At 40.8% G+C, this 25,864-nt stretch overlaps 1 protein-coding gene across 1 annotated transcript in view; it reads left to right on the top strand.

Annotated features, from left to right (window-relative positions):
• Positions 1–25,864, top strand: part of FANCC (FA complementation group C) — a 261,732-nt gene that overhangs the window by 222,755 nt on the left and 13,113 nt on the right. The window contains exons 9-14 of the mRNA XM_035024451.1: positions 2,741–2,793; positions 4,086–4,182; positions 11,901–11,976; positions 14,427–14,508; positions 16,748–16,922; positions 21,174–21,380. Of these exons, the coding sequence (XP_034880342.1) occupies positions 2,741–2,793; positions 4,086–4,182; positions 11,901–11,976; positions 14,427–14,508; positions 16,748–16,922; positions 21,174–21,380 (690 nt within the window). The remainder of the gene's footprint in view (positions 1–2,740; positions 2,794–4,085; positions 4,183–11,900; positions 11,977–14,426; positions 14,509–16,747; positions 16,923–21,173; positions 21,381–25,864) is intronic.

The raw sequence follows: 25,864 nt of genomic DNA, 5'->3' as shown, positions 1-25,864 counted from the left end.
AATTATGTGCTCGGGAAGTGTAAAGAGTCTCATTTGAAAAACCATCAGTAAAGGCTTCAGATGAGAAAGAGCTGTTCACAGCTCTGGGGCAGCAAGGAAGACTGGTTTTTAAATCAAAATCTCTGCCACTGCTGTTTCAGCAAGGTTCTCCTGCCTCCTGGCATCTTATTTGTTGCAAAAGCTAAAAGGGGTTGTAGAAGCAGGCTGAGAGCAAATAAATATTTGAAATATGAAATATTTAGGATAGAAGGAAATCTTTTTTTTTTTTTTTTTTAGATAGAAGGAAATCTAAGCAGAGAGTCCAATGGCATGGAGAGAGCAGGAGGTTCCACACATTCTGGAGACATTTAAAACATTGGATTGAGTGGTTTTGATAGAAAACACTGCATAAAATAAAAGTATGTCCAAACTCTAGTCCTCTCTTAACAATCTAAGTTAGAACGTTCTTCTCCCCCTTTATTTTCATGACAGCCTATTCTACCCATTGGATTATCTTGTCATTGGCGATTTAGAAATCCCTCCCTGTAATCAGTATTTTTTTTAAGATTTTATTTATTTATTTGAGAGAGAGAGCACGAGCAGCGTGAGGGGCAGAGGGAGAAGCAGACACCCTGCTGAGCAGGGAGCCCCATGCAGGGCTTGATCCCAGGACTCCAGGATCATGACCTGAGCCAAAGGCAGACGCTTAACCGACTGAGCCACCCAGGCGCCCCCCTGTAAATAGTACTGAATGATTTTCTGCTAGCATCAAATTTACATTGTGGCTGTAGATTAGTTAGACCATTTGGATTGAAAGGAATGGTTCTATTTTACCATTTCCAATTTTGGTTTTCTATCAGTGCGTTTTCAGGCTCTTGTATGTCTGCTTGTGTGCATGTGACACAAACACTTATTCAGGCATATTGTCCATCTATGAAAGTTTGAAAAATTTTTGGCAAATCTGATGAATCACTCTAAAACATATAGTTCGCTTTTCTCTTGTTTGATTTTTCCATTATGAATATGTAGAAAGGTTTATGATACTTTCTGGGCATTTATCCAGTGACCTCTTAATAGCTGTTATTATTTACAGTGGGTCCGAGACACAGGGAGATTAACTGACTTGCCTGAGATCAAAGCCAAGAAATAATTTGCCTCCCTTCTGTTGAACCATGGTCCTGCCACATTATTTCTTGAGTACATAATGAATTTACCTATGAGAATTTTTAGTTGGTTTCTTTTAAATAAAAATTCACATCAATGAAGGATTAGGGAATGTGGGTTATTCTACTTAAAGAGTAGCAATTTGTAACTTGCAAAGCACAAATCCCTCTCTTCCAGTAATTAAAAGGAAATCTTCCCATCCTTTCAACAAGTGGCAGTGTTCTTGCCTGGAGCGGGCTGGGACAGCCTGTAGTGGCAGGATGTGAACACTAGATGGCACACGTTCAATGTTACAATTCAAAAGGCCAGCGCAGACTGGAAAGTGGAAAAGAAAATCTATGGAGGTAGACTCCATTCTTTCTTCACCATGGCCCAGAAAACTTGTGAGGCAAAGCATATCCTTTCTTCTTCTTTTCTTGCTGAGGGGCTATGAAAAAATGTTTACCAAAGCTGGTCATAGCAAGTGCAGTAGGACTCAAAGAAATGTCCCTTGTAGAGCTTAATCCACTCACATTTGGATGCTACTGTAAAATCTGTTTCAGAACACAAATGGCATTTTTTTCTTTTTTTTTTAAAGATTTTATTTATTTATTTACTTATTTATTTATTTATTTATTTATTTATTTATTTGTCAGAGAGACAGAGTGAAAGCACAAGCATGGGGAGCTGCAGGCAGAGGAAGAAGCAGGTTCCCTGCTGAGCAAGGAGCCCGATGAGGGACTTGATCCCAGGACCCTGGGATCATGACCTGAGCTGAAGGCAGACACTTAATGACTGAGCCACCCAGGCATCCCGCAAATGGCATTTTCATCTGGCTTAATGTTATGCTTTGAGCTCTGGCTGAGAAGATAGGCAGCCTGGGTCAGGCCCACTGAAGCCCCACCTAGGCCACAGTAGGTCAACTTCTGCAGATTGAAATCATCAAAACCATCACAAAAATATTCACAGAATAAATCACTTTTCTTCTTCAAAATGATGGTATCTATATTTTATTTTCATTAGCCCCTTTTTCATCCTAAATTTAAGCTGTTAAATTCATAGTGCACTAAGATGTGATATTATTTAGTCCAGGATGGTAGTAGTCACTGTTTTCCTCAATAATAATTCTAAATTACTATGTACTCATTGCCTAATAAGGAGGAATGAAAAGATAGCAGGCCCAGACGTGACCTTGGGGCACTTCTGGGCCATGGGGGGTGGTCAGACACACGGGCAGGTGTAAAACTAGCAACACAAACAGGCTCTGCCTTTACTACAGCATGCTGGTGAAAGGTATTTTTAAATTTCCCATGATACTTATTGATTCTTTCTCTGGATCATATTGGCCTGTTGGAGAAAATGTAGAACATACAGGAGTATAAAGAGGAAACAAAGCTTGCCCATAATCTCTTTGCTCCTAGAGAACCAATTTGTGTTTGTAATGCAAGGCTTTTTCCATGCACTCAGCGTTGGTTTTTTTTTCCCCAACCCAAAGGGGTATGCCCATTTTCTAGACACCAACAGTTCTAGACAACTCATCTCCCTGATAATAACCAGTCATATGTTATCCATGAAATGCTTCTGATATTTTACTTTCTTTTGGTCTCTTCCTTTACAGCCTGAAGCAGCCTGCCACCCTGCCATATTCAGAATTGTTGATGAAATGTTCAGGTAAATGATGTGCTATTTTTGCTAATAATTGATCTAGAAAAGCCAGTTTCCAAATATGAATAAAAAATTTTGTGGTAGTCTCTAGCTATACAATGGGGAAGTTAGTTTCTGATTCTGTCTTACCCCTCTGAGCTATTTGGTAAAACCTAAATATCAGTGTATATTTAAAAGCCAATGCCTAAGAATTAAAAATAAGTTTTTTAAAACCATTTAAAGTTCTAATTATAATGGTAGAAAGGCAAAATCGAATTAGATATTAAATCATTAACTGTTCATGTAGGACTTTTCTCAGCTCAAAATAAAGCATAGCAGTGTACTCCCTTCACCACATGAGGGCTGACCGATCTTTTTAAAGGAATTTAAAGCTAAGGAAAAACTGAGAAAAAGAAATAAATAATGCCATTCTTAGAGCTGAAAGGCAAAATCAACTATGCATGTTATCCTAAAACACATTAATTTTACAAATATGAGTACTTCTTAGGAAGTTCATTGGATTTACAGGTGAAGAGAGATGAGAGACCACTGGATACCAGGTTGGGTCATGGCTGGCCGTTAGTGGGATCTTGTTACCAAGGGAGGGTTTCCATCTTTCCTGGGTGCTGGCGCTTACTCTCCCCGCCTTCATCCCCCTCGCCCTCAGCAGTAGAGCCTCCAGGGCAGACAGTAACCCTGGGGAAAGGAATTTTTACAACAGCAAATAACCCAGTCCTTGAGTTGGTCTTAACATACCAACTTCAGGCTAAATAAATGAGCACAGGAGTAAGTCAGAATGATGTTTTTAGTTTAAAGCGAGCAAAGTTTGAGTTGATTTCTTTTGTTTCAACATATAGTTAGTTGTATGAAAATGCACAAAAACCAGTCCAGGTACAAGGCAGATTTTTCACAGATTCTTTCACCGCTTCTCTGGGTGGATTTGACCAAGGCATTTTACCCGCTTGGGCAGCTCTTTCTCCACTTGAAAAAGCAAAAGGTCTGTTGATTTTGCATGCCTGGGCGTACAATGTGCGAGTATTTCTAAAGAGCACTCAGGCCTATGTGGAAGGGATATGCAGTGCTTAATAATTTAAAAACCAAGAGAGGAAGCTCCGCCGATTGCTATTTTAATGGAAGTATTTAGAAAAGGAGTGAGATTTCTCCTACTTTCACACGAGGACTGAAATCTGATGAGCTAAGATACTGCTGAAGCTTATGGCACAAAAAGAACGTTTCCACTCTTTCCTTTTACAATTCAGGCTCACGTGTTTGCCAGATTAATCATTACGTGTGGTGTAATCTGGCTTTGCATTGCTCAGGTGTGCACTTCTGGAAACCGACGGAGCCCCAGAAGTACTAGCCGCTATTCAAGTGTTTACACGGTGCTTTGTGGAAGCTCTGGAAAAAAAAAAACAAGCAGGTTTGTTATATTGCATATATTACTCATTCCCCCAAAGACAAAAAAGGCTGTTAAGAGTATCTAGCTAATCACCAGGAAGGAGCACTTTATTTTTAGTAATTTTGATAAACTGTTTTGCTTATGAAGAAAGCTTCCAAATGAATGCCCCAGCAAAGGTAAAACCATTTTAGTTGAAAATAAATCAGGATAGTTTCTGTCTGCCCTGTGCCCTGGTACCCAGAAGCATTTACCTGCTCTTGTGTAAGAGGACTCTCATGCCAGCACGTGCCACCCTGGAGGAGGCATTTTCCGGCGCCTGTGTTGCATGCTGTCTGCCAAGCGGGCCTCCGCCCTGCCCAGGCATTCTGGAGTCTATATGGCAGGTGCTAAGAAGGAATCCCACATATTACAAAGGAGTGCTGGGCATTCTTAATTATTAGAGTTTCCTTGCCTAGCTAGGAGAGACCCAAATGTGAATTGGGTTCCAGGAGAGAAAGGAGCCAGTAAAAGTGACAAGGAGAGATTTGAATCATTGTAGAGAAGCAGCTAGGAGTGGCAGTGACCAAGAAGTGCGAGTTGGACACAATCAGCGAGCAAGAAGCCAGGCGTGAGGGCTGTAGGAAGACTTGTACTGTGGGGCCCCATCAGCAGAAGCCAGACAAGCCCTGCCAAGGGCCGGGGACTGATTAGAGGGACCTTGTGAAACAGGAAGCGTTCCCACCAGAGCTTTCACTGTTGGGCACTTTAACTGCCCTATACTATGTGTGGGGCCTTGCCTGTCCGGGCGCCTGGGTCACTGCAGCTTCCCAGGAGGTAGGCCATGGTCCCTCACCATGCTTTCCACAGCCTGACTGAAGAGAGCAGTGCTGTGTGACTGTTACCTGCTACAATCCCACACACCCCTGCACCAAAGAAATCTCTCAGGTTTTAGCAGATGTTTCCGCTTTTTAAGGCAATCATAAATATTTATGATGTGTTTTCTCCCATCCTTTTTCCCTAGGGAGGTTAAATAGACTGTAGCAAACCACGTTTCAGTGGTACCCAGCCTGGAATTCAGGAGGAGAGCTCTGCTGAAAGGCATTGGTTGGCCCTCACACCCATTTTGAGGCATAACTGTAAATATCTTTTATCCTCCCTTGTGCATTTTTTGTATTCCCAGTTAGGAACCAGCCTCTAGAAAACCTGCCCCCTTGACTCCTGAACAACACCTAGGCTGGGGCTGAAGACACTGGTGAAAGCAATAGCTTAAGTGTGTTTTTCTTATCAGCCTTGCTCCTGGCTCTTGGTCTTGGGCACTGCGGATTCGGACTGGAGTTGCGGTTGCTTTTGAGTCATTTGTCTATTCTTATTTTTTTTTATTGAGGTCTAATTAACAAATACCAGGTTCAAGTGTACAACATAATGATTCAATATTTGTATATATTGTGAAATGTTACAGTAAGTCTAGTTAACATCTGTCACCACAAAGTCACAGAATTTTTTTTCTTGTAGTGACAACTATTAAGATCTACTCTCTTAGCAGATTTTGGATATGCAATACAGTGTTATTAACTGTAGTCACTATGCTGTATGTTACATCCATGAGACTTATTTATTTTATAACTGGAAGTGTTTGTACCTTTTGATCCCCTTCACTCATTTCTCCCACTCCCCAGCCTGCCTCTGGCAACCACCAGTCTGTTCTCTGTATCTGTGAGCTCAAGGGGTGTTTTGCTTTGATTTGTTTCTTGATTCTACATATAAGTGATATCATATAGTATTTATCTTTCTCTGTCTGACTTACTTCACTTAGGATAATGCCCTCAAGTTCCATCCATGTTGTTGCAAATGGCAAGATAGCACCTTTTTTAACAGCTGAATAATAGTCCATTGTATATACATAGACCGCATTTTCTTTATCCATTCATCCATCAGTGGACACTTAGGTTGTTTTCATGTCATTGCTACTGTAAACAATGCTACAGTAAACATAGGGGGTATAGTTAATTAACTATCTTTTTGAGTTAGTGTTTTCATTTTCATTGGGTAAATGCCCAGTTGTGGGATACTGGATCATTTGGTAGTTCTATTTTTAATTTTTCAAGGAACCTCCATACTGCTTTCCAGAGTGTCTGCACCAATTTACATTCCCACCAACAGGGCACTAGGGTTCCTTTTTTTCCATATCCTTGCCAACACTTGTTATTTCTTGTCTTTTTGATATTAGCTCTTCTAACGGATGTGATGCGATTCCTTGTTGTGGTTTTGATCTGTATTTCCCTGATGATGAGTGACGTTGAACACCTTTTCATGTACCTGTTGGCCATCTGTAGGTCTTCTTTGGAAAAATGTCTATTCATATTTTCTGCCCATTTTTTTAACCAGATTTTTTTTGTATTGAATTTTAATGAATTCTTTATATATTTTGGGTATTAACCCCTTATCAGATATATGATTTGCAAATATTTTCTCCTATTTGGTAGTTGCCTTTTCATTCTGTTGATGGTTTCTTTTGCTGTACAGAAGCTCTTTAGTTTGATGCAGTTCACTTACTTAGTTTCACTTTGGTTCTCTTTGCTTTTGGAATCAGATACAAAAATCATCACCAAGACCATTGTTGAGGAACTTCCCACCTGTTTTTTCTTCTAGGAGTTTTATGGTTTCAGTCTATTTTCAATCTATTTTGAGTTTATTTTTTGTATATGTTGTTAAGATAGTGGTCCAGTGTCATTCTTTTACATGTGGCTGTCCAGTTTTCCCAGCACCATTAATTGTAGAGACTGTCCTTTCCCCTTTGTATATTCTTGGCTCCTTGACCATGTATGTGTGGGTTTATTTCTGGGCTCTCTGTTCTGTTGATCTGTGGGTCTGTTTTTATGCCAGTACAATACTGTTTTGATTACTATAGGTTTATAATAAGGTTTGAAATCAGAGGGTCTGCTGACTCTAGCTTTGTTCTTCTTTCTCAAGATTGCTTTGGCTGTTCAGGGTCTTTCATGGTTCCATACAGATTTTAAGATTGTTTGTTCTATTTCTGTTGCTTTTCTTTTCTATTTTTGTTGCTTTCCTTTTAGAATATCACCCTGCTTAGGCTACACTGGTCTGGCGGTATGGAGGGGTACACATTGAGTCCCAGTGGAAAGCAAGGCAGGGATCCAAAAAAGAAAGAAGAATTCATTGCCCTGACTTTGGTCTCAGAATAAGAGGGCAGTAACCTCTTATCTTTGCACAGGCCTTCATATACATATATTATGTCATTTCTCTTTGTAGGGCTATTCCTGATTGCCTGCCTTTTTAATCGACGGCCATTTCTCATCATTGATCTCCTGCCTTCTTGAGTGCCCATTTTTAGATTACTCATAATCCTTAATGCATAACACCCTGTGTCCTGTGTGATCCATGCATAACACTCTTTCCTTTCTGTGTTTTATTCATTCATTCATGCATTTATTCTTTTTTTATTTTTTTAAAGATTTTATTTATTTGACAGAGACAGAGATAGCGAGAGCAAGAACACAAGCAGGGGGAGTGGGAGAGGGAGAAGCAGGCTTCCAGCCGAGCAGGGAGCCCGATGTGGGACTCGATCCCAGGACTCTGGGATCATGACCTGAGCCAAAGGCAGACGCTTAACAACTGAGCCACCCAGGCTCCCGTCATGCATTTATTCTTAATAAAATGAATATTTATGAATCTGATATCCAAATGAGACCTGGACTGGTAACAATAATTTACATGTATCCGTATAGCCTGTCTCTGTCTTACAGCTTTGCCTGTCTCCCCCATGTAGCCACTGTTCTGAGTTTATGTTTATCATTCTTTTGCTTTTCCTGAAAATAATGTAATCACATATATGGGATTTCCCAACCCATGTATTCTTTACTTTTTTGCACTTCATAAAACAAACAACAAACAAGAGTAGCATACTGTGTGCAGTCTTTTGAGCCTTGCTTTTCCCACTCACCAAGATTGCTCTATGTCGTGTGTGGCCACGGTGGGGTGTTGCTGTATATAGCACTCTGTTGGGAAAGTGGTGGTAGGCCTCTGGGTTGTCTCCAGATTTTGTTTTCTTTTAGAGATAGGGTTGCCCTGAACATTCTGGGATATATATATATATATATATATAGGAGTGGAAGTGCTGGTTATTAGGTATGCAAAGATTTAGCTTCTGTAGATACTGCCAAATTGTTTTCATATGTGGATGTACCAATTTATATTCCCCCCAACAGTTTATGAGAAATCCCATTCATCCACATTCTTTCCCATTGTCAGAAATACTTATCTTCAGTGCTTCGCATTCTCTTTTTATCCTTTCCTCTCACCCTTGTTGTATTTGGCAAGCACGGTGCAGTTCCATCAATGTGCCCAGTTGGACTAGTGTTGCCACAACAAGCCACTTTTTCTAAACTTGCCTAATGGCTTAGTACAAACAGCAAATCAGTTCAGGTTCTGGTTCCAGCAATGGCAGAGTCCAATAATAGACTAAATCTCCTAATGAAAATTATAAACTCTGAGCAAAATATGTTTAAAAACTATTTGAAGGTACTAGAGAGCCACTAAAAAAGCACATAGAAACTGGAGGAGATTTAAGCCTTGAAAAAGGAAACCACATTGGGATTTCTGCTAACCGTCTCCTTAGGTCACTCATGTGAGGAGTGGGAGGGGGTTTCGTGGGGTCACAGGTGCCCAGAACTAAAGGCACAATCTTTTTTTTTTTTTAATCTTTTTTTTTTTTAAAGAAGCTCTTTTTTTTTAATTTTATTATTTATTTATTTGAGAGAGAGAGAGAATGAGAGAGAGCACATGAGAGGGGTTAGGGTCAGAGGGAGAAGCAGACTCCCTGCCGAGCAGGGAGCCCGATGCGGGACTCAATCCAGGGACTCCAGGATCAAGACCTGAGCCGAAGGCAGTTGCTTAACGAACTGAGCCACCCAGGCGCCCTAAAGGCACAATCTGATGGACTTGAGGTGTCATAAGACAGGGCTGTGAGCTGCCAGAGAAACAAAAAATAAATAAATGGGACAAACGAAAACTAACATCAAAAGGTAGACTTAAACCCAAACATACTAACAGGCACATTAATTACAAAAATTAAATAAAAATTAGCTAAATATGCTAGTAAAAAGGCCCAAATGTCAAATTGGATAAACTAAGATCCAACTGTATGTTGTTTTCAAGAGACCCATTCTAATTATAAAGACACAGATAGAGTAAAGTAAAAGAAAGGAAAGATAGGCTATACAAGTAATCATCACAGAAATTTGGTACAGCGCTATTAGCAGCAGATGGTGTAGACTTGAGGACAGGGTATGACAAGAGATAAAAAGAGGGACATTTTATAATGGCACGATGGTCAGGTCATCAGGAGAAATACCAATTATAGATGGATATGTGCCTAATAAGAGAGTTCCAAAATACATGAAGCAAAAATTGACAGAAGTAAAGAGAGAAAGACAAATGCACAGTTACATATACTTAAGGGGCATCTGGGTGGCGCTGTCAGTTGGGTGTCCAGCTCTTGGTTTCAGCTCAGGTCCTGATCTTGGGGTCCTGAGATAGGGCCTGCTTCAGCTCCGTATTGAGCATGGAGTCTGGTTTCCCTCTCCTTCCGCCCCTCGCCCCCACGCTCTCTCTTTACCCCCCCAAAATAAATAAATAAATCTTTAAAAATATATGATAATACTTAGATGTAAATTTAATAAAAGATGTATAAGACCTCTACACTGAAAACTACAGAACATTGCTTTAAGAAACTTAAATATGTGAAGAGAGAACCCATAAAATTCCAGAACAATAGCCAGAACAATTCTGAAAAACAAATGCAAAAAAAAAGACAAACCCCAGCAGACACATACTACCTGATTTCAAGACTTTAAGCTACAGTAATCAAGACCGTGAGGTATCAGCAAAAGGATAGATAGATTGGTAGAACTGAAGAGTGAAGAGTCCAGAAATATGTGTGTGTGTGTATGTATGGTCAGTTGGTCGTTGACAGAGACACCAAGGCAATTCAATGGGGAAAGGAACATTTTGAACAGATGTGCTGAAACAGCTGGATATCTATATGGCAAAAAACGAACCTCTGCCTCACAAAATACAAAAATTAATTAGAGATAGATCATAGACTTCAACGTAAATGCTAAAACTATAAAGCTCCTAGAAGAAAACATAGGAGAGTATCTTTTTTTTACATTGGAACAATCTAAGATTTCTTACAATGGATGCAAAAAAAGCATAAACCATACAAGAAAAATTGGGTAAATTATAGATTTCATCTGAATGAAAAGCTTCTTTTCTTTGGTAGATTCGTTAAGAAAGTGAAAAGGCAAGCCACCACATGAGAGAAAATATTTTCAATACATATGTTTGACAGAGAACTTGTGTTCAGAATATATAAAGATCTCTTACTCCCTAAGAAACAACTCAGGTTTTTTTTAATGTAGAAAAGAAATGAATACATACTTCAAAAAAGATACATAAGTTGGCACTAAACACATGAAAATTGTTCAACATCATTTGCTGTCAAGAAGATGCATAGTAAACGCATAGAGAGGTGACATTTCATACCCACTGGAATGGCTGAAATTAGTAAGATTGGCAATATCAAATGTTTGCTGTGTGGAGCAACTGGAATTCTCATAAATTGCTGGTGGGAATGTGAGATGGTACAACCATTTTGGAAAACTACATGGCATTTGCTTTTTTTAAAATTTTTTAATTTTTTATTTTTTTTTAGGTATTTTCTTAATAAAGTTAAATAGGCGTCTACTCGGTAATTCTTCTCCTGTGCTATTTACCCAAGAAAAATGAAAACACATGTCCACAAAAAGACATAAATATGAATGTTAATTTGACACTTTTTTCATAGTAGCCCCAAACTGAAAACAACCCAAATACCCATCAATAGGGGAATGAATAAACATTATGGTATATTCATACAATGATTATTTCAAGCAATAAGAAAAGACTGGAAGAACAAACTACTCAACAAGCAGAGTAACATGGAAGAATCTAAGAAAAAAAAATATGTTCAGCCAAATTAGACACAAAAGAATACAAACTCTATGATTCTATTCATATGAAATCCAAGAATAAGCAAAATGAAACTCTCTTGTGGAAATCAAAATATTGGTTGCTGGGGAGTGGTGGAACCACAAATGAAGTTTTTGGGGTAACAGAAATGTTCTCTGTTTTGACTGGGATGATGGTCACATGGATTTACAGATTTACCAAAATTCATCAAAGCCCGAGCACTTCACTGTTTCTAGAAGTGCTTTTATTTCTTTAATTTCTTACAAACATACTTCAAAGCCACTCTGCCTTCAGAAGGCATAAATAACTGTAGCGCTTTGACCCTCAAAGTGTTGCAAGCACCATGGTTGTTTCAAGCTTTTTTTGTTGTTAAAAAATCATGCTGGAATACCTAACATCTCACAACCGCTTTGGAAACTCTCACTTAAATAGGAGATTTATGTGCATAATTGGGTTCATGTGAGGTAAAGAACTGCTATGAAGACATCAGGAACATAACTTTATTTTTCTTAAGCCCCAGAAGGTGATTTCAAAAAGGTTCATTTTTCTGGTACATATTTACAAGGTTATTGGAAGCATTTTTTAAAAATAAATGTTTAAGAAAACATTCTGACCATGTTAGTACTAGTAGGTCTTTTTGGGGTAGATGATGCAAGATTTTGTTCTTTCTTAATATCCCTTTCAACCGTAATGCCCATGTGGTTTTGAAGTTTTTATTCTCTTGTAGCTGAAGTTTACATTCAAGACCTACTTTCCTTATGCTTCTCCATCTCTTATTATGGTGCTGCTCCAACACCCGAAAGGTACGTGAAAGTTGATTCTACCCATATTAAAATAATTTCTGAGAAAGAACACTGACAAATAATGACCCTTCCCTACCAGTCCCTTATGTATAAAACAGGGGAGACGGACTTGGTCATCTCTAACATCCCTTTAAGCTCTCGGGGTCTCACGTTCTGTGGGATTTTGAAATGAGAATTTTCTGGACTTCCCAGTTATCATCACTTACCAAAAGAAAGAAAGAAAAAATGGCCTCTCGTTAAGTTTTGATAGTCTGCTCCGGATAACACGGGCTTCTACTGGTGCTGGCCAGATCCACCTGAATGCCAGGATCAAGCCAAGACTTGGCTGAGGAAGATTAAAACAGTACGTTTATTTGTATTTCATCTTTCCACTCTGTGCCCCTTGTTGCAGAAGGAAAGATAAAATGATGAACAAAGCCTAGGAAATTTAGGGGAAATTTCTCCTAACCGAGCCAAGGGAAGAAGACTTTTGAAAGAATTCAGTAAGTGTATTGGATCATGGCCTTCTCTGGTCTCATTTGCCAGCCTTCCATTGGCCACATCCAGTTGGGGAAGTGATGATTCCATCCTTACTGGAGTTGACCTGTTGGCGTGTGTAGGAACTTGTGTTTAGGCAACGTTTCAGGCATAGAGAATAAAGGCATCCTTCCCCGTGGCAGCCTGGCATCTGAGGGAAAGGCAGCACACGGACGCAGCGTGGCCTGTGCCAGAGAAGAAGGCATTTTAACTGTGGAAGGAAAAAGAAGAGGGAAAGAGCCGGTAGTATTTCCTTTTTATGCCATTTTTACTTGCATTTTTCCTGAGACTTGAGTAAGTTGATTCATTCAAGGAAAGTAGATGATTCAAAGTTTCAGAGCATTTTACAAAATCCAGTTCTTTTTCCTTTTTCTAAAAGATGTAGGTTCTCACCCAAAGTGACCCATCTGACCCTGTCCTCTCAGGTGCTAGCGGTAGAGGTGGTAATGAGGCTGGCGGGACCTGGGGTCAACAGTGTTGTGAAACTTACCCTGTGGGAACACAATGGGAAAACTTTGATAACGAGACAGAAAAGTCAGCATTTCTCTTTCTAGGGGTACACTTTACAGCTTAGGTCAGATTAGCAAAGCCTGAGGTCAGCCAAAGCTGAATGAGCTCCAGAAAAAATACTGGAGTTGTTATTTTTTAAGTTGGGAAATCTATAAACAAAAAGCTAAGGTGATACCTTGGGCATGAAGTCAGCCATTTACCTTTTCCTTTATGTGACTGTCCTAGATTTATGTCCAAAAATAAATAAGTGAATTTTAGCAGGAGTTCCTCCTATTCTGCTTTTCAGCATATTACTTTTGGGAAAAAATGAATGTTAAGTTCACAAATTGAAGTATTTTTTTTAAGACTTTATTTATCTGAGACAGAGAAAGAAAGAACACAAGGAGGAGCAGAGAGAGAAGCAGACTCCCTGCTGAGCAGGGAGCACGATGTGGGGCTCGATCCCAGGACCCTGAGATCATGACCTGAGCCGAAGGCAGATGCTTAACCAACTGAGCCACCCAGGTGCCCCTGAAGTATTTTTTAATAGCAGAATCTTCTATTCATCAGAAATTGATTTTGTGTCCACTGTAAAGTCCTGTGGGGCATAAAAGATAGATCACTTACAAGCCCTGACTATCCAAGAGCTACAGTAGGGGGGGACATAAAATAAGTATCTAAATAATTAATACAAAGAAGAAAGTGAAACATGCCTTCAAAGACTACAAATCAAGAGTTATGGGCATTTCAGAGGAGGGAAAGATAATGTACGAGCCTGTAACCCGTGACATTTGTGGGATCATTAGCAGTGCTTACCCTATTGCTTACATTATCTTCTGATGTATTTAATTACAGAGCCTATCACTGTATGGAAATGTGGTAACTTTGTCAGATGTTGTGTAGAACTGCAGATACATACGTGTTTAGATGTGTCTAAAACCATGGGATAATTACGAAACCAGAAAAACTAACTCAAGAAGGGACATTTGTTTGTATGATATCTGTGTATTATTTTCCTGGCCTTTCCTTTAAACCTGAAATCATATTCTGAATTCATCACAGTCATAGAAAAACAGTTGGGCAACCTATTCTTAGTTCCCTGTTGACTTTTATTACCATCTTCATGTACTTTGAAATCATGAATTGTCAGTGATGGGGAGGGTAGAAAAGAAAAAAACCTGGGGTATCTGCAACATAACATTTCCAGTCCTAGGGCAGGCTGCAGTTTGTCTCCTTCCATATATTGAAGGTTAGTTCTGTGTAACACTGAGGATCTTCCCAGGCCTAAGGGATGGATATCAACTGGGAACAGCATGAGACCAGTGGTATGGGTCCCATGGACCAGGAAAAACAAGGCATTTTTCCAAAGCTCTTCTGGTCTTAGCAGCAGATGATCCTGATAGGTTTGACTTTTCTTCAGTTCCCTCTGGTCTCTCTACCCACAGAGATCCCACAAGAACTGTGGCACCAGCCACTGAAACATATTTCTGAAATGCTCAGAGAAATAGTTGAAGACCAGACTCACGGGTAAGCAAATCCTGACGACTCGTAGGTCTGCATCACAGTGGTTTCTCTTGATCCTGATCGTCCCTTTATGGAGGGCTGACGGGGGATGGCCTTTACTGGTCTGTGACCATCCCCAAACAGGTAAGCACTTTACTGAGTGAGAAGTAGAGGAAGCACATGGCGAGCTGCATGTGTCGCTCAGAATCAACAGGTACGTATGTAAATACCTTGTATAGAAACTGTCCTGAATAATGGCCGGTATTGGATTTTGAAATATATAAGCATAACAATAAGAAAAATAGACACTATAAAAAAAGCAGTGCCTGCATGCCGCCCCCACCCCCAGCCATGCAGAAGGAGAAGGGTGGTGCCCTCTGGGTCCCTTGGTCTTCTCCTTCCTTTTACTCTCTACGGAAGGAAATTCTAACCTTCTCCTGCACAGTAGGATAAAATGCCCCTTTTCCTCCTCTTTTTAATAAATATTTTTCTAAAGTTAGAAAATCCATTCTAATATAAATTAATTTCTAACATGATATTAAGTATCCTCTCATATACATTATTTTCCTAAAAGCAATCACATTTAGGCTTTTAGTTCTTTGTGACATAACACCCTTCAGCTTCCTCTTGACTTACTTTTTTGTAGAGTACAAATATTTTATTTGTTGTCTATACTAACCTACTAAGACTGTCTTTATTTGTTCCTTTTGCCACTATTCCCTTTTGAAATTCTCTGTAATCTCCTCACTGAGCCATCACATACATATTCCACTTGGTCCTCCTTATGTTCGTGATCATTGATGAAGGCTTTGTGCCGGTTACTCATCTGCCCCTCCTCAACAAGATTCATACCAATAAATGAGACAAAAAGAACTAGCAGCCAAGCGGGGATCAGAGTATTGGACTCACTGACAACCTGTAACACCGTCAGCCCCATGTGCATCCTTTCAGATTGTCTCTGTTGCAGAGCAGGACCTAGACCCAAAACTTCACAGTACTCCTACTTAACCTAGATCTGCCTTAATTAGATTTCAGGGTCCACCTGCAGGGAGGAGTGGGTGAGCAGGTTTAGATGCTTTCTCAGCCGGCCACTGGGACTGCCTCACATACTCAGTTATTGGTAGAAAACAGCAAGACGGACCAGGCCCATTTGTGCAAGGCAAGCTCTGAGCTCTGATCCAGGTGTGATGCCCATCTGTGAGCAGGGAGGGTGAGAGAGCCCTGGTGCTCAGGTCTGTAGGGGAGAAACCCTGTGGAGCTTGTCCTTTGCTTTTGAGACATCATAACCCAGCTGACCACTGATGCGGCCCACAGAGCACCTCTTCTCCCTCCTGTGGGACAAATAAGATAAATACCCTCCTTTTTTCTTTTCTCTCCACTGTCCAGGAGCTAGATTTCAAAACATTTAATCACTTGGGCCCAGATCAAACCAAGAGAGGCCTAGAACTCTCCTGTTCCAGGAGCTTCCCTGGTTCAGAAGGAAAGTTCTGATCTAACTTGATCTCAGGCCAGTCTGCTCCATTTTCTCCAGGGGAGATATTAAGCTGCTGACACTGTCACTGTGCATATTAATGGAGTCTTCCCTTTAAACAACCAGCACACCTCTCAGTTCCCAGCATGACAGAAGGATAGCTTCACAAAAGCTTCTAGCTTTTCAGCTTGGACATATACGTGATGACAGGAAAGAATACAGTATGCAGCCCATTAAAAATTCATAATTACCAGAATACTGACCAGAACCTTGTGTTTTGTCAGAAGGAAACCGTGCATGTTTCTGTCTGCATCCCTTCTCTGGTCTCCATCTGGACCCCCGGGAGCCCCCTCATTTCTTGCTCTGGAGCTCTCTGGGTGGCTGCATAATGGCTGGGGGGCCCCACTTTCCATGGCAGCCCAGCTGTGCAGGCCAGGCAGAAAGCGAAGGGGTGCCTGCAGGTTCTCATCTTGTAGCATTCCTGTTGGTCATGGTCCAGAATCTTTCTTTGTCAAAGTCCTGTACTCATGGTCCTTGGATATAAAGATTTAAATGTCTGAAGTCCTCAGGGCACATGGGGTTTTGAAAGACCTGCCTTTGATGGCCCTGTGATGAGTTCAGCATGGCATAGTGAGCTACTTTTCTGGGTGTAACTTGTATTCCTTGCAAGTTGTACTTCAGTGCATAAGAACAATTGAAGCCAACCATTTGCAAACATTACAGTTGCTTTAAGAACGAAAAAGAGAAAGAAATCAAGTTGCCGGGCTGCCATGTGTTTTGATTCTGTTCCAGGTCCTACGGAGGCCCCTTTGAGTGCTGGTTTTTGTTCATTCACTTTGGAGGATGGGCTGATATCGTGGCTGAGCAGTTAGTGATGTCAGAAGCTGAACCCCCTGAGGCCCTGCTGTGGCTCTTGGCATTCAGCTACAGCCCACGCGACGGGAGTCTGCAGAGAGCACAGACCATGGTGGGTGGCAGGGCCCACTCTGTGCGGTGCTCTGGGTCCGTCTCGGGATCAGAAAGGATGCTGCAGGAAGGGGCCCTGTAGTGGGTTTGGCTTCCACTAACCCCCAGGCACCTAAGCACTGAGTGTTCACTGTGTTCATTGCGGAAGCATGTCAGTGTCCACCCAGATAAGTGGGTGCACGGGTGCTCAGTTTGTGGTCGGAGACGTCTTCTTGCCTCACAGAGTTGACTGGAGACCGGAGCCTGCCACTCTGCTTTCCCAGGAAGCATGGAGGAGATGAGGCATAGCCCTTCTGTCCCCCACATTGTTTTATCTGGTTTTGCTCAGCTGCCACCTCTGCCCTCATTTACAGACGCTCCTGGCCCAGGGGCCACGTCCTCTAGCATTTGCTACACGGAGTCTGACTGCTCTTCTGAGGAGCACTGTCCTCTCTCTGATCCGCAGCCCGGCCTGTCTTGACTTACTGCTTTCTTGGCTCAGTCAACAGATCCTCACATTACCAGCTTTGTTTAGAACTCTTACTAAAGTAATCTGATATTAACCCCTTAGCTTCTGGAAAAGGACTTGGGCATTCCATAAATAACAGAGCCGCTAAGTACTAGACTGACTGTCTATGGCAAAGAGAGTTGTTATTTTATGTGGAGTATAATGATTACAGGAAGCAGTGCTTTGATTAAAGGCATTGGCACCTCCCTTGCAAACATTTATTTGTTGGTTTTTAAAACTTTAACTAAAGCTAGAACTTTTTGCTAATTTTAATAATTAAAGGGAGCAGGTTTCTTTATGTAGAGAGCAGTGCTCCTTTTTGCTTGATGTTTTCCATTGTTGGAAAAAAGCGGACTAGTACAGATATGTCTGTATATTTTACTTGTTTAAAGGCTTGCATGGTAGAGGAAAAAAAGAGTTTTGGATTTTAAAAAGTGGAAATTTTGTGATTATTTTGGATCAAAAATAGAACATTTTAAAGAAATTATCATAATCCACATATGTATTTGAGGGTTAGTATATTAAAAAGAAAGCCTTCTATTTCCCTTTTAAAATATCAAACTAATTAAGGGAAATCCTAATCCTAATTAAGGGAAATCCTTATTTTTAATGATAGTAGTAGTTAAAATGCATGTAGCACATGCATGATTTCCAAAGCCCTGTTATATATACTTTGATTGTTTATAAGCTAAGTAGGTAGGTTATGTGTTAAATTCTATATCGATCATAGAAACCAACAGAGGTTCACTTTTGAACTATAGAGAAATAAGTTGTCCCCCCCAAAAATGTAAGTTCTAGAAAGTTCTGCATTGGCATGTCTAATACTTAACTAGGTCTTTTTTTTTTTTTTTTTTTAATAAAACCTGTGCATAGTTCTTACTCCAGGGATGCTTAGGCATACTGGATAAAAATAGATTAGCTTAGGGCACCTGGGTGGCTCAGTTGGATTGGGCATCTGCCTTCAGCTCGGGTCATGATCTCAGGGTCCTGGGATCGAGCCCCACATTGGGCTCCCTGCTCAGCAGGGAGTCTGCTTCTCCCTCTCCCTCTGACCCTCCCCACAGCTCATGCTCTCTCTTGCTTTCTCTCAAATAAATAAATAAAATCTTTGAAAAAATTAGATTAGCACACTCAAGAGTAGTTTAGCACCAGCATGTTCGCTTCCTTCTTAGCTATCCTGTCAGAGGTGGCTGTTCGTCTTGTGATTGAAGCCACACTCCATGTCTGTGATCCCAAAGCTTCTTTCTTCCTCGTTGGTGCCCAACCTGAGGCGCTGGTGTGTGTGACATCCTGAGAAGCAAGTGGGCCCAGTTTTCCTAGTTTAACTAGTAAGACATGCCTCTCGCTCTCCTGGTTTTTTGAGCTTTAATCCCTTTGATGGTCTGTTGGGTGACTTGAGAAACGAACTGTGAGCTGCCTTTGAACGTGTGATTATTGGGAGATTTGAATGAGCCTGACAGCATCTGTGCCTTTTCCCCAAAAGGTGTCATTAAATCCAGTTAATCGCTCAGGCCTGATAGCATACTGTAGCTAGAAGCACCCCCTCCCCTGACCACCCTTGAGGTTCAGTAGCAGGGAAGCAAGAGCAGCCACCGCACAAAGACCCACCCTTCTCTCTGTAGACCGTGTTCACTGCCAGCCAGTGTCCATCTTCTTTTACTAACTCTGAATTGGATCATGATAAAAACAAAAAATGCCTGTGTTTGTATATCCCTAAGAATTAGGCCAGGGTTCATACTCTAACTTTGTCATTCCACCTCTAGGAATTACCCTAGGGAAGTAATTAGAGATCCATACAAAGATTTATGTATGAGACATGAGCATTATTGTAATTGCAGACATGACAAATGGCCTAAACTTTGAATAGTAAAGAACTGACTAAATAAATTGTGACATATTCTAACCATGGACTAGCATTCTGCCATGAAAAATCATGTTCTCAAAGACTGTCATAGATACATGACATTGCTTACAGTGCATTGTGAAAACACAAAGAAAACATAGTGCATAGTGAGTGCTGTTTGCACAAGGCATGGGAAAAAGATGAGAAGGATGTGAACCTACCTGGTTTCCTCCATCTCCCCTGGAGAAAATGGAGCAGGACCAGCCTGAGATCAAGTTAGATCAGAACTTTTATTTGGGTAGTGGAGTTAGATACTTTTTTCTAAATTTCTGCAGTGAGCATATGTAAATTTTCACAATGCAGGATAAAAAGTACTACTTAGAATAGAAAGCTTATGTCTTTTACCTAAAAACAAATGAAAAAGCATTTAAAGTTTTGGCATGTCGGGGGACGCCTGGGTGGCTCAGTGGGTTAAGCGTCTGCCTTCTGCTCAGGTCATGATCCCAGCGTCCTGGGATCGAGCCCTGCATGGTCCATACTCAGCGGGCAGCCTGCTTCTCCCTCTCCCTTTGCCTCCCTGTCTGCCTACTTGCGATCACTCTCTCTCTCTCTGTCAAATAAATAAAATCTTTAAAAAAAAAATTAAAAAAAAGTTTTGGCATGTCAGGTAGAAGCTTATGGACATGGAAGGCATTTAAAGGGAAAGATGGTCTGGGATGAAGAAGACCAGTCTTAGGGAGTACTGGACAAGGGTAGAAAATCAAGATTTTCTTCAGTCAAGAACAAAATGGATATGAAGGCATAACTTCCTAAGCTCTGACATTTTTGCACACCATTTAGATGAGAGGAGGGTCTTGGGCTCCCATAGATGCCATCAGATGAGGGCAGGCTGGGCCCAGCTGACAGGAGGAGGTGGTGAGAGAGTAGCCCTCTCCTGTTGGAATGCTGCCATTCTCCGTGGAAGAGCCCCATGGTGCAGTTTCTCACGGTCTTGGACTGTGGTCAGAATAGCTCACACAGCACTCCTAGTGTACTGGAGTTTATGACAGACTTCATTGAATGAGGCCTTAACTTCCAGGAAAAAAAAAAAAAAAAGACTCACACAAAATCCATAAAATTGGTCATGGGAATTCTCAGAATAGGCCTAAGTATTCTTCCGAAAATGACGGAACATAGCTGTTCATGAGTGCCATGTGGCATTTTGGATCTATGGCTTTCAGTTTTTTCTTTGTTTCCAAGTCACAACTTGATACCATTCTTCTAGCAAGCAGAAGTCTCAGCATGAAATAAGTATTTTTTATGCAAAAACAACCCACAGACCTATAACAATCACCATTATTATGTGGATTCCACAGACTTGTGACCTCTGCTTGGGCTTTAAACATGTATGAACAGACTGTCCCTGTGTCTAAAACAAAACAAATGTGGTGTGTGTGTGTGTGTGTGTGTTTCCATCCCTCAAAGATAGCAAAAGGCAAAAGGCAAACTCATTCTTATCAGAACATTGGCTCAGTGGAGGTCCAGTTGCATGGGGCTTTAATTGATTTGTGGCTGTGATAGTGAGCGAGTCTTCAAGGAGCTTTTTGTTCTTTTTCCCACAATATAAAAATCTGACTACATTCTGCTGAGGACTTTTCTCCATTTCCTTTCTTTAAAAAAAAAAAAAAAAAGGTCAATTCCTGGCATGGTGCCTTGGCTGCTTAGTGAGCAAGACGAAAGAAAGTCAAGAAATTTCCATTACGCCCATTTGGGTTTGTGTGGAGCAGTGTGTAAGCTCAGACATGAGTCGCCTCTCTCTGCCTTCCCTCGGGCGCCAGTCCTCTCGTCTTTCTGGGGGTTGCTTCAAAGTCCCAAATCAGTCCTAGAATTATGCTTGTGTTGATTCTTCCCTAATATCTCACCTTTGACATTATACTTCCCAGATAGAGGTAAAGGCAGTGCTCGGCCACCTCAAGAAGCTGTTCAGAAGTCCGACTCTCTCAGCCAAGGATCTGCAGGCAGCAGCTGCAGAGAGCCGAGACAGAGACCCCAGACCACCTTTGTGTCAACAGCTGATCAGGCGCCTCATCCTGAACTTCCTGCTCTGGGCTCCTGGCGGCCATGTGATTGCCCGGGAAGTCATCACCCTTGTAAGTCTCCCCTTTTCTAGCATGCTAAGTCTCACTCACATTCCAGGGAAGAGGTGGATTGTCTGCCCAAGGGTCTGGCCTTTGACGAATGTGTGTACCAGGGTGCTATCCAAACATGGAAGGACAGGCAATGAAATTGACAGTTGGGACCCCAGAGCCTACCCCTCGCAACACCTTCATGACATGGAAGAGAAAATGGAGGCTCAGAGAAAGGAGGTGACTTCTTCTAGGTCACAGCTTGCTGCCAGGGCCCATAGCCAAAGCTAGTTCTTCTGTGTCCTCATGTACTTATTCTTTTAGCTACATTGCATGACTCCCTTCCTCACAAAGAGGACCAAGACTTCAGTGAGGTGTGTTCACTGTAGCAATCCAAAGAGTTTTGTTTGTTAATTAAAAAAAAAAAAAAAATGTTTGTTAATTACAGTGAATTCCTTCCTGAAACCCAGCTGACATAAGAGATAAAGAATGGTCCAAGTCAAAAGTGAGTATTATTCATGGCATTGGCTTAGGCAGTGACTTCTTGGATAATGTCACCAAAGGCACAGGCAACAACAACAAGTAGATAAATTGAACTTCATCAAAATTAAAAACCTCTTGTTCATTATAAGATATTAGTAAGACAGTGAAAAGACATGGAATGGGAAGAAAACATTTGGAAACCATATATCTGATAAGGGTTTAGTATCCACAATATATTAGGAATTCTTACACCTTAGCAATAGAAAAAATCTAAATCAAAGGTCAGATCGGATTTGATCAAAGGTCAAAACAGATTAGAATTGACATTTCTCCAAAGAAGATATACAGGTGGCCATCAAACACGTGAAAAAATGCTCAACAGTATTAGCCATTAGGGAAGTGCAAATCAAAACCCAGAATGAGGTCATACTCCACACCCACTAGGATGGCTATTATAAACAAAACAAAATGGAAAAGAACAAGTATTGGTGAGGATGTAGAGAAATTGGAACTCTCAAAAAAAGGAAAAAGAAAAAAATTGGAAGTCTCATATATTTCCATTGGGGAATATTAAAATTGTACAGCCACTGTGGAAGACTTTGATGGTTCCTGAAAAAGTTAACCAGAATTACCATATGATCTGGCAATTCTATTTCTCTGTAAAAGAATTTATAGAATTAAACAGACACTTAGCCACCCCTGTTCACAGTGGCATTATGCACAATAGCCAATATGCACAACAACCCAAGTGTCCATCAGCAGATAAATGGATAAATAAAGTGTGGTCGGTACATACAATGGGATATTTTTAAGCCCTACAAATGAATGAAGTTCTAATACATGCTACCAAATGGATGAACCTTGAGGACATTATGCTGAAATAAGCAAGACACAAAAGGACACGTACTGTATGATTCACTTATATGAGGTACCTAGAATAGCAAATTTATAGAGACAAAAAGTAGAATAGAAGTTACCAAAAGCTGGGCAGGGGAGAGGGATGGAGAGCTTGACTGGGATAAAAAAAAAAAAAGTTCTGGAAATGGGTAATAGTGATGGTTAGTGATGGTTGTACAGTACTATGAATTTACTTCATGCCAATGAATTGTCCACTTAAAAATGGATAAAAGAGCAAATTTAAAAAGCATCCACAAGCTGGCTCTTAGAATTTTTACTTGCTTTTGTTTTTATTTTTTATTAACATATAATATACATGCAGAAAATGTACAGCTTGATTAATGTTCATAAACCAAAAATAACTATGCAGCCAGCAACCAAATCAAGAAAAGAATGGTCTCAGCACCCAGAAAACCCCGTCTTGCTCCCTTCCCTGGGCAGGTTCTGTTTGAATGTGAATATGAGGGGAGTCCCAGTGATAAGTGGGACTGCCAAGAACCTCAGAAGCCAGCACTGAGGAGGTTCTCCTCAGTCCTAGTAGAACAGTCAGCATTGAGCAGGCAGGCCACAGCAGCCAGCCTGTCAGTCCTGCCTCTCGTGTTCAGACAGAAGGCCTCTCAAGAGCTTGGGCATTGCCAAGAGCAGAAGAGGACTCACCTGTTAACACATGCTAGGTGCCATCTCCTCAGGGCCCACCCCAGCACAAAATCTCTTGTATCGTTTTATACAGTGCATACCTCACTTTATTTCAAGTCTGTTTAGGGTGGATGAACATCATAGGTGAGAGCTAAAAAATGTCCATGTGTCTATAGACCTCAGTACCAACTAACGTTTTATCTCTGGCCAGGTATAAGTTGTAATAGTCGCTTTTCAGCCACTACCTCAGCCAAGTGATCAAAGTCAACAGGAACAGTGATAAGTCGTGTTGACTGTAGATACCCTTAGTATATTGTGATGAAAGTGGCACTTCTGTGGTCTTCCTCCCCAAAACCTGTAGCCCCAGTCTAATATTGAGAAAAGTAATTGACAAGCCCCAATTGAGGGACATTCAACAAAATACCTACTCAGTTATTTCAAAAAGTCAGCAACAGGCACTTTTGAATCATGAACGTGTTGGAGGCATTTTTGTCACCTGAGACAAATGAAATACCGTGAGACAAATGAAAATGGGAACAGCTTTCCAAAATTTATGACACACAGCAAAAGCAGTTGAAAGAGCAGTTCATAGCAATACAGGCCCACCTCAAGAAATAGGAAATCCCAAATAAACCACCTAACTTTCTACCTTTATATCTAAAGAAACTACAAAGAGAAGAACAAAGCCCAAAGTTAGTAGAAGTAAGGGAATAATAAAGATCAGAGCAGAAATAAATGGAAGAGGGACCACACACACACACACACACACACACACACATGAAAAGATAAATGAAACTAAAACCTGGTTCTTTAAAAAGATAAAATTGAAAATCTCCAGCCAGAATCATCAAGAAAAAAAGAGAGGGCTGAAATAAAATCAGAAATGAAAGAAATTACAGCTGAAATCACAGAAATACAAAGGATCATAAGAGATTACTACAAACAACTATACACTAATAAATTGCTCCCTTCCCCAGGCAGGTTGGAAAACCTAGAAGAAACGGGATAAATTCCTAGAAACAAGCAACCATCCAAGACTGAGTCATGAAGAAAGAGAAAATCTGAGTAGACTCATTATAAGTAATGATATTGAATCAGTTATTTTAAAATTCCCAAAAGACAAAATTCCAGGACCAGACAGCTTCACAGGTGAATTCTACCAAACATTTAAAGAAGAACTAATGGGGCGCCTGGGTGGCTCAGTTGATTAAGCGACCAACTCTTGATTTCAGCTCAGGTCATGATGTCAGGGTCGTGAGATCAAGCCCTGCGTTGGGCTCCATGCTGGGTGCAGAGCCTGCTTAATATTCTCTCTCTCCCTCTCCCTCTGCCCCTTCCCCATTCACTCTCTGGAAATGAATGAATGAATGAATAAATAAATAAATAAATAAATAAGAGTTAATGACTATCCTCAAATTATTCCAAAAAATTGAAGAGGAAGGAATGCTTTCAAACATATTTGTGAGGCCACCAAAATCAGATAAGGACACCACACACACATAAAAAACTACAGGCCAAAATCCCTGATGAACATACATGCAGAAGTCCTCAACAAAATATTCATAAACCAAAGTCATACGATCATCTCAATAGATGCAGAAAAGCATCTGACAAAACTAAACATCCATTTATGATAAAAACTCTCAATAGAGTGGGTATAGAAGGAATGTACCTCAAAATAATAGGGGCCATATATGACAAACCCACAGCTAACATTATACTCAATGGTGAAAAAAGGATGAAAGCTTTTTCTCTAAGATCAGGAACACGACAAGGATGCTACTCTGACCACTTTTATTCAACATATCACTGGAGGTCCTAGCCATAGCAATCAGACAAGAAAAAAAGCATCCAAATTGGTAAGGAAGAAATAAAACTGTCACTATTTGCAGATGACATAGTACTATATTTAGAAAACCCTAAAGACTCCACCAAAAAACTATTAGAACTAATAAATGAATTTAGTAAAGTCACAGGATACAAAATTACCATACAGAAATGGTTTACATTTCTATACACTAATCATGAAGCATCAGAAGGCAAAATTAAGAAAACAGTGGGAGAGGGAGAAGCAGGCTTCCCACGGAGTAGGGAGTCCAGTGCAGGCTCGATCCCAGGACCCCGGGATCATGACCTGAGCTGAAGGCAGACACTTAACAACTGAGCCACCCAGGTGCCCCTAAATTCACTTTTGTAAAAGATTTTATTTATTTGAGAGAGAGAGAGAGCAAGTGAGCACACACGAGCAGGGGGTCAGGGCAGAGGGAGAGGGAGAAGCAGACTCCCTTCTGAGCAGGGAGCCCAATGCAGGACTTGATCCCAGGACCCTGGGATCATAACCTGAGCTGAAGGCAGATGCTTAACGGACTGAGCTACCCAGGCACCCTGTAGGAATAAATTTAACCAAAGAGATGAAAAGACCTATACTCTGAAAACTATAAGACATTGATGGAAGAAATTGAAGACAACACAAATAAATGGAAAGATATTCT

The sequence above is a fragment of the Mirounga leonina genome, unplaced genomic scaffold (genome assembly GCF_011800145.1).
Source record: "Mirounga leonina isolate KUSES-001 unplaced genomic scaffold, KU_Mleo_1.0 Mir_179, whole genome shotgun sequence".
In the NCBI taxonomy this organism is placed as follows: domain Eukaryota; kingdom Metazoa; phylum Chordata; class Mammalia; order Carnivora; family Phocidae; genus Mirounga; species Mirounga leonina.
Note: the sequence above shows the minus strand (reverse complement) of the source record. Positions and strands in the feature narration are given on the sequence as shown.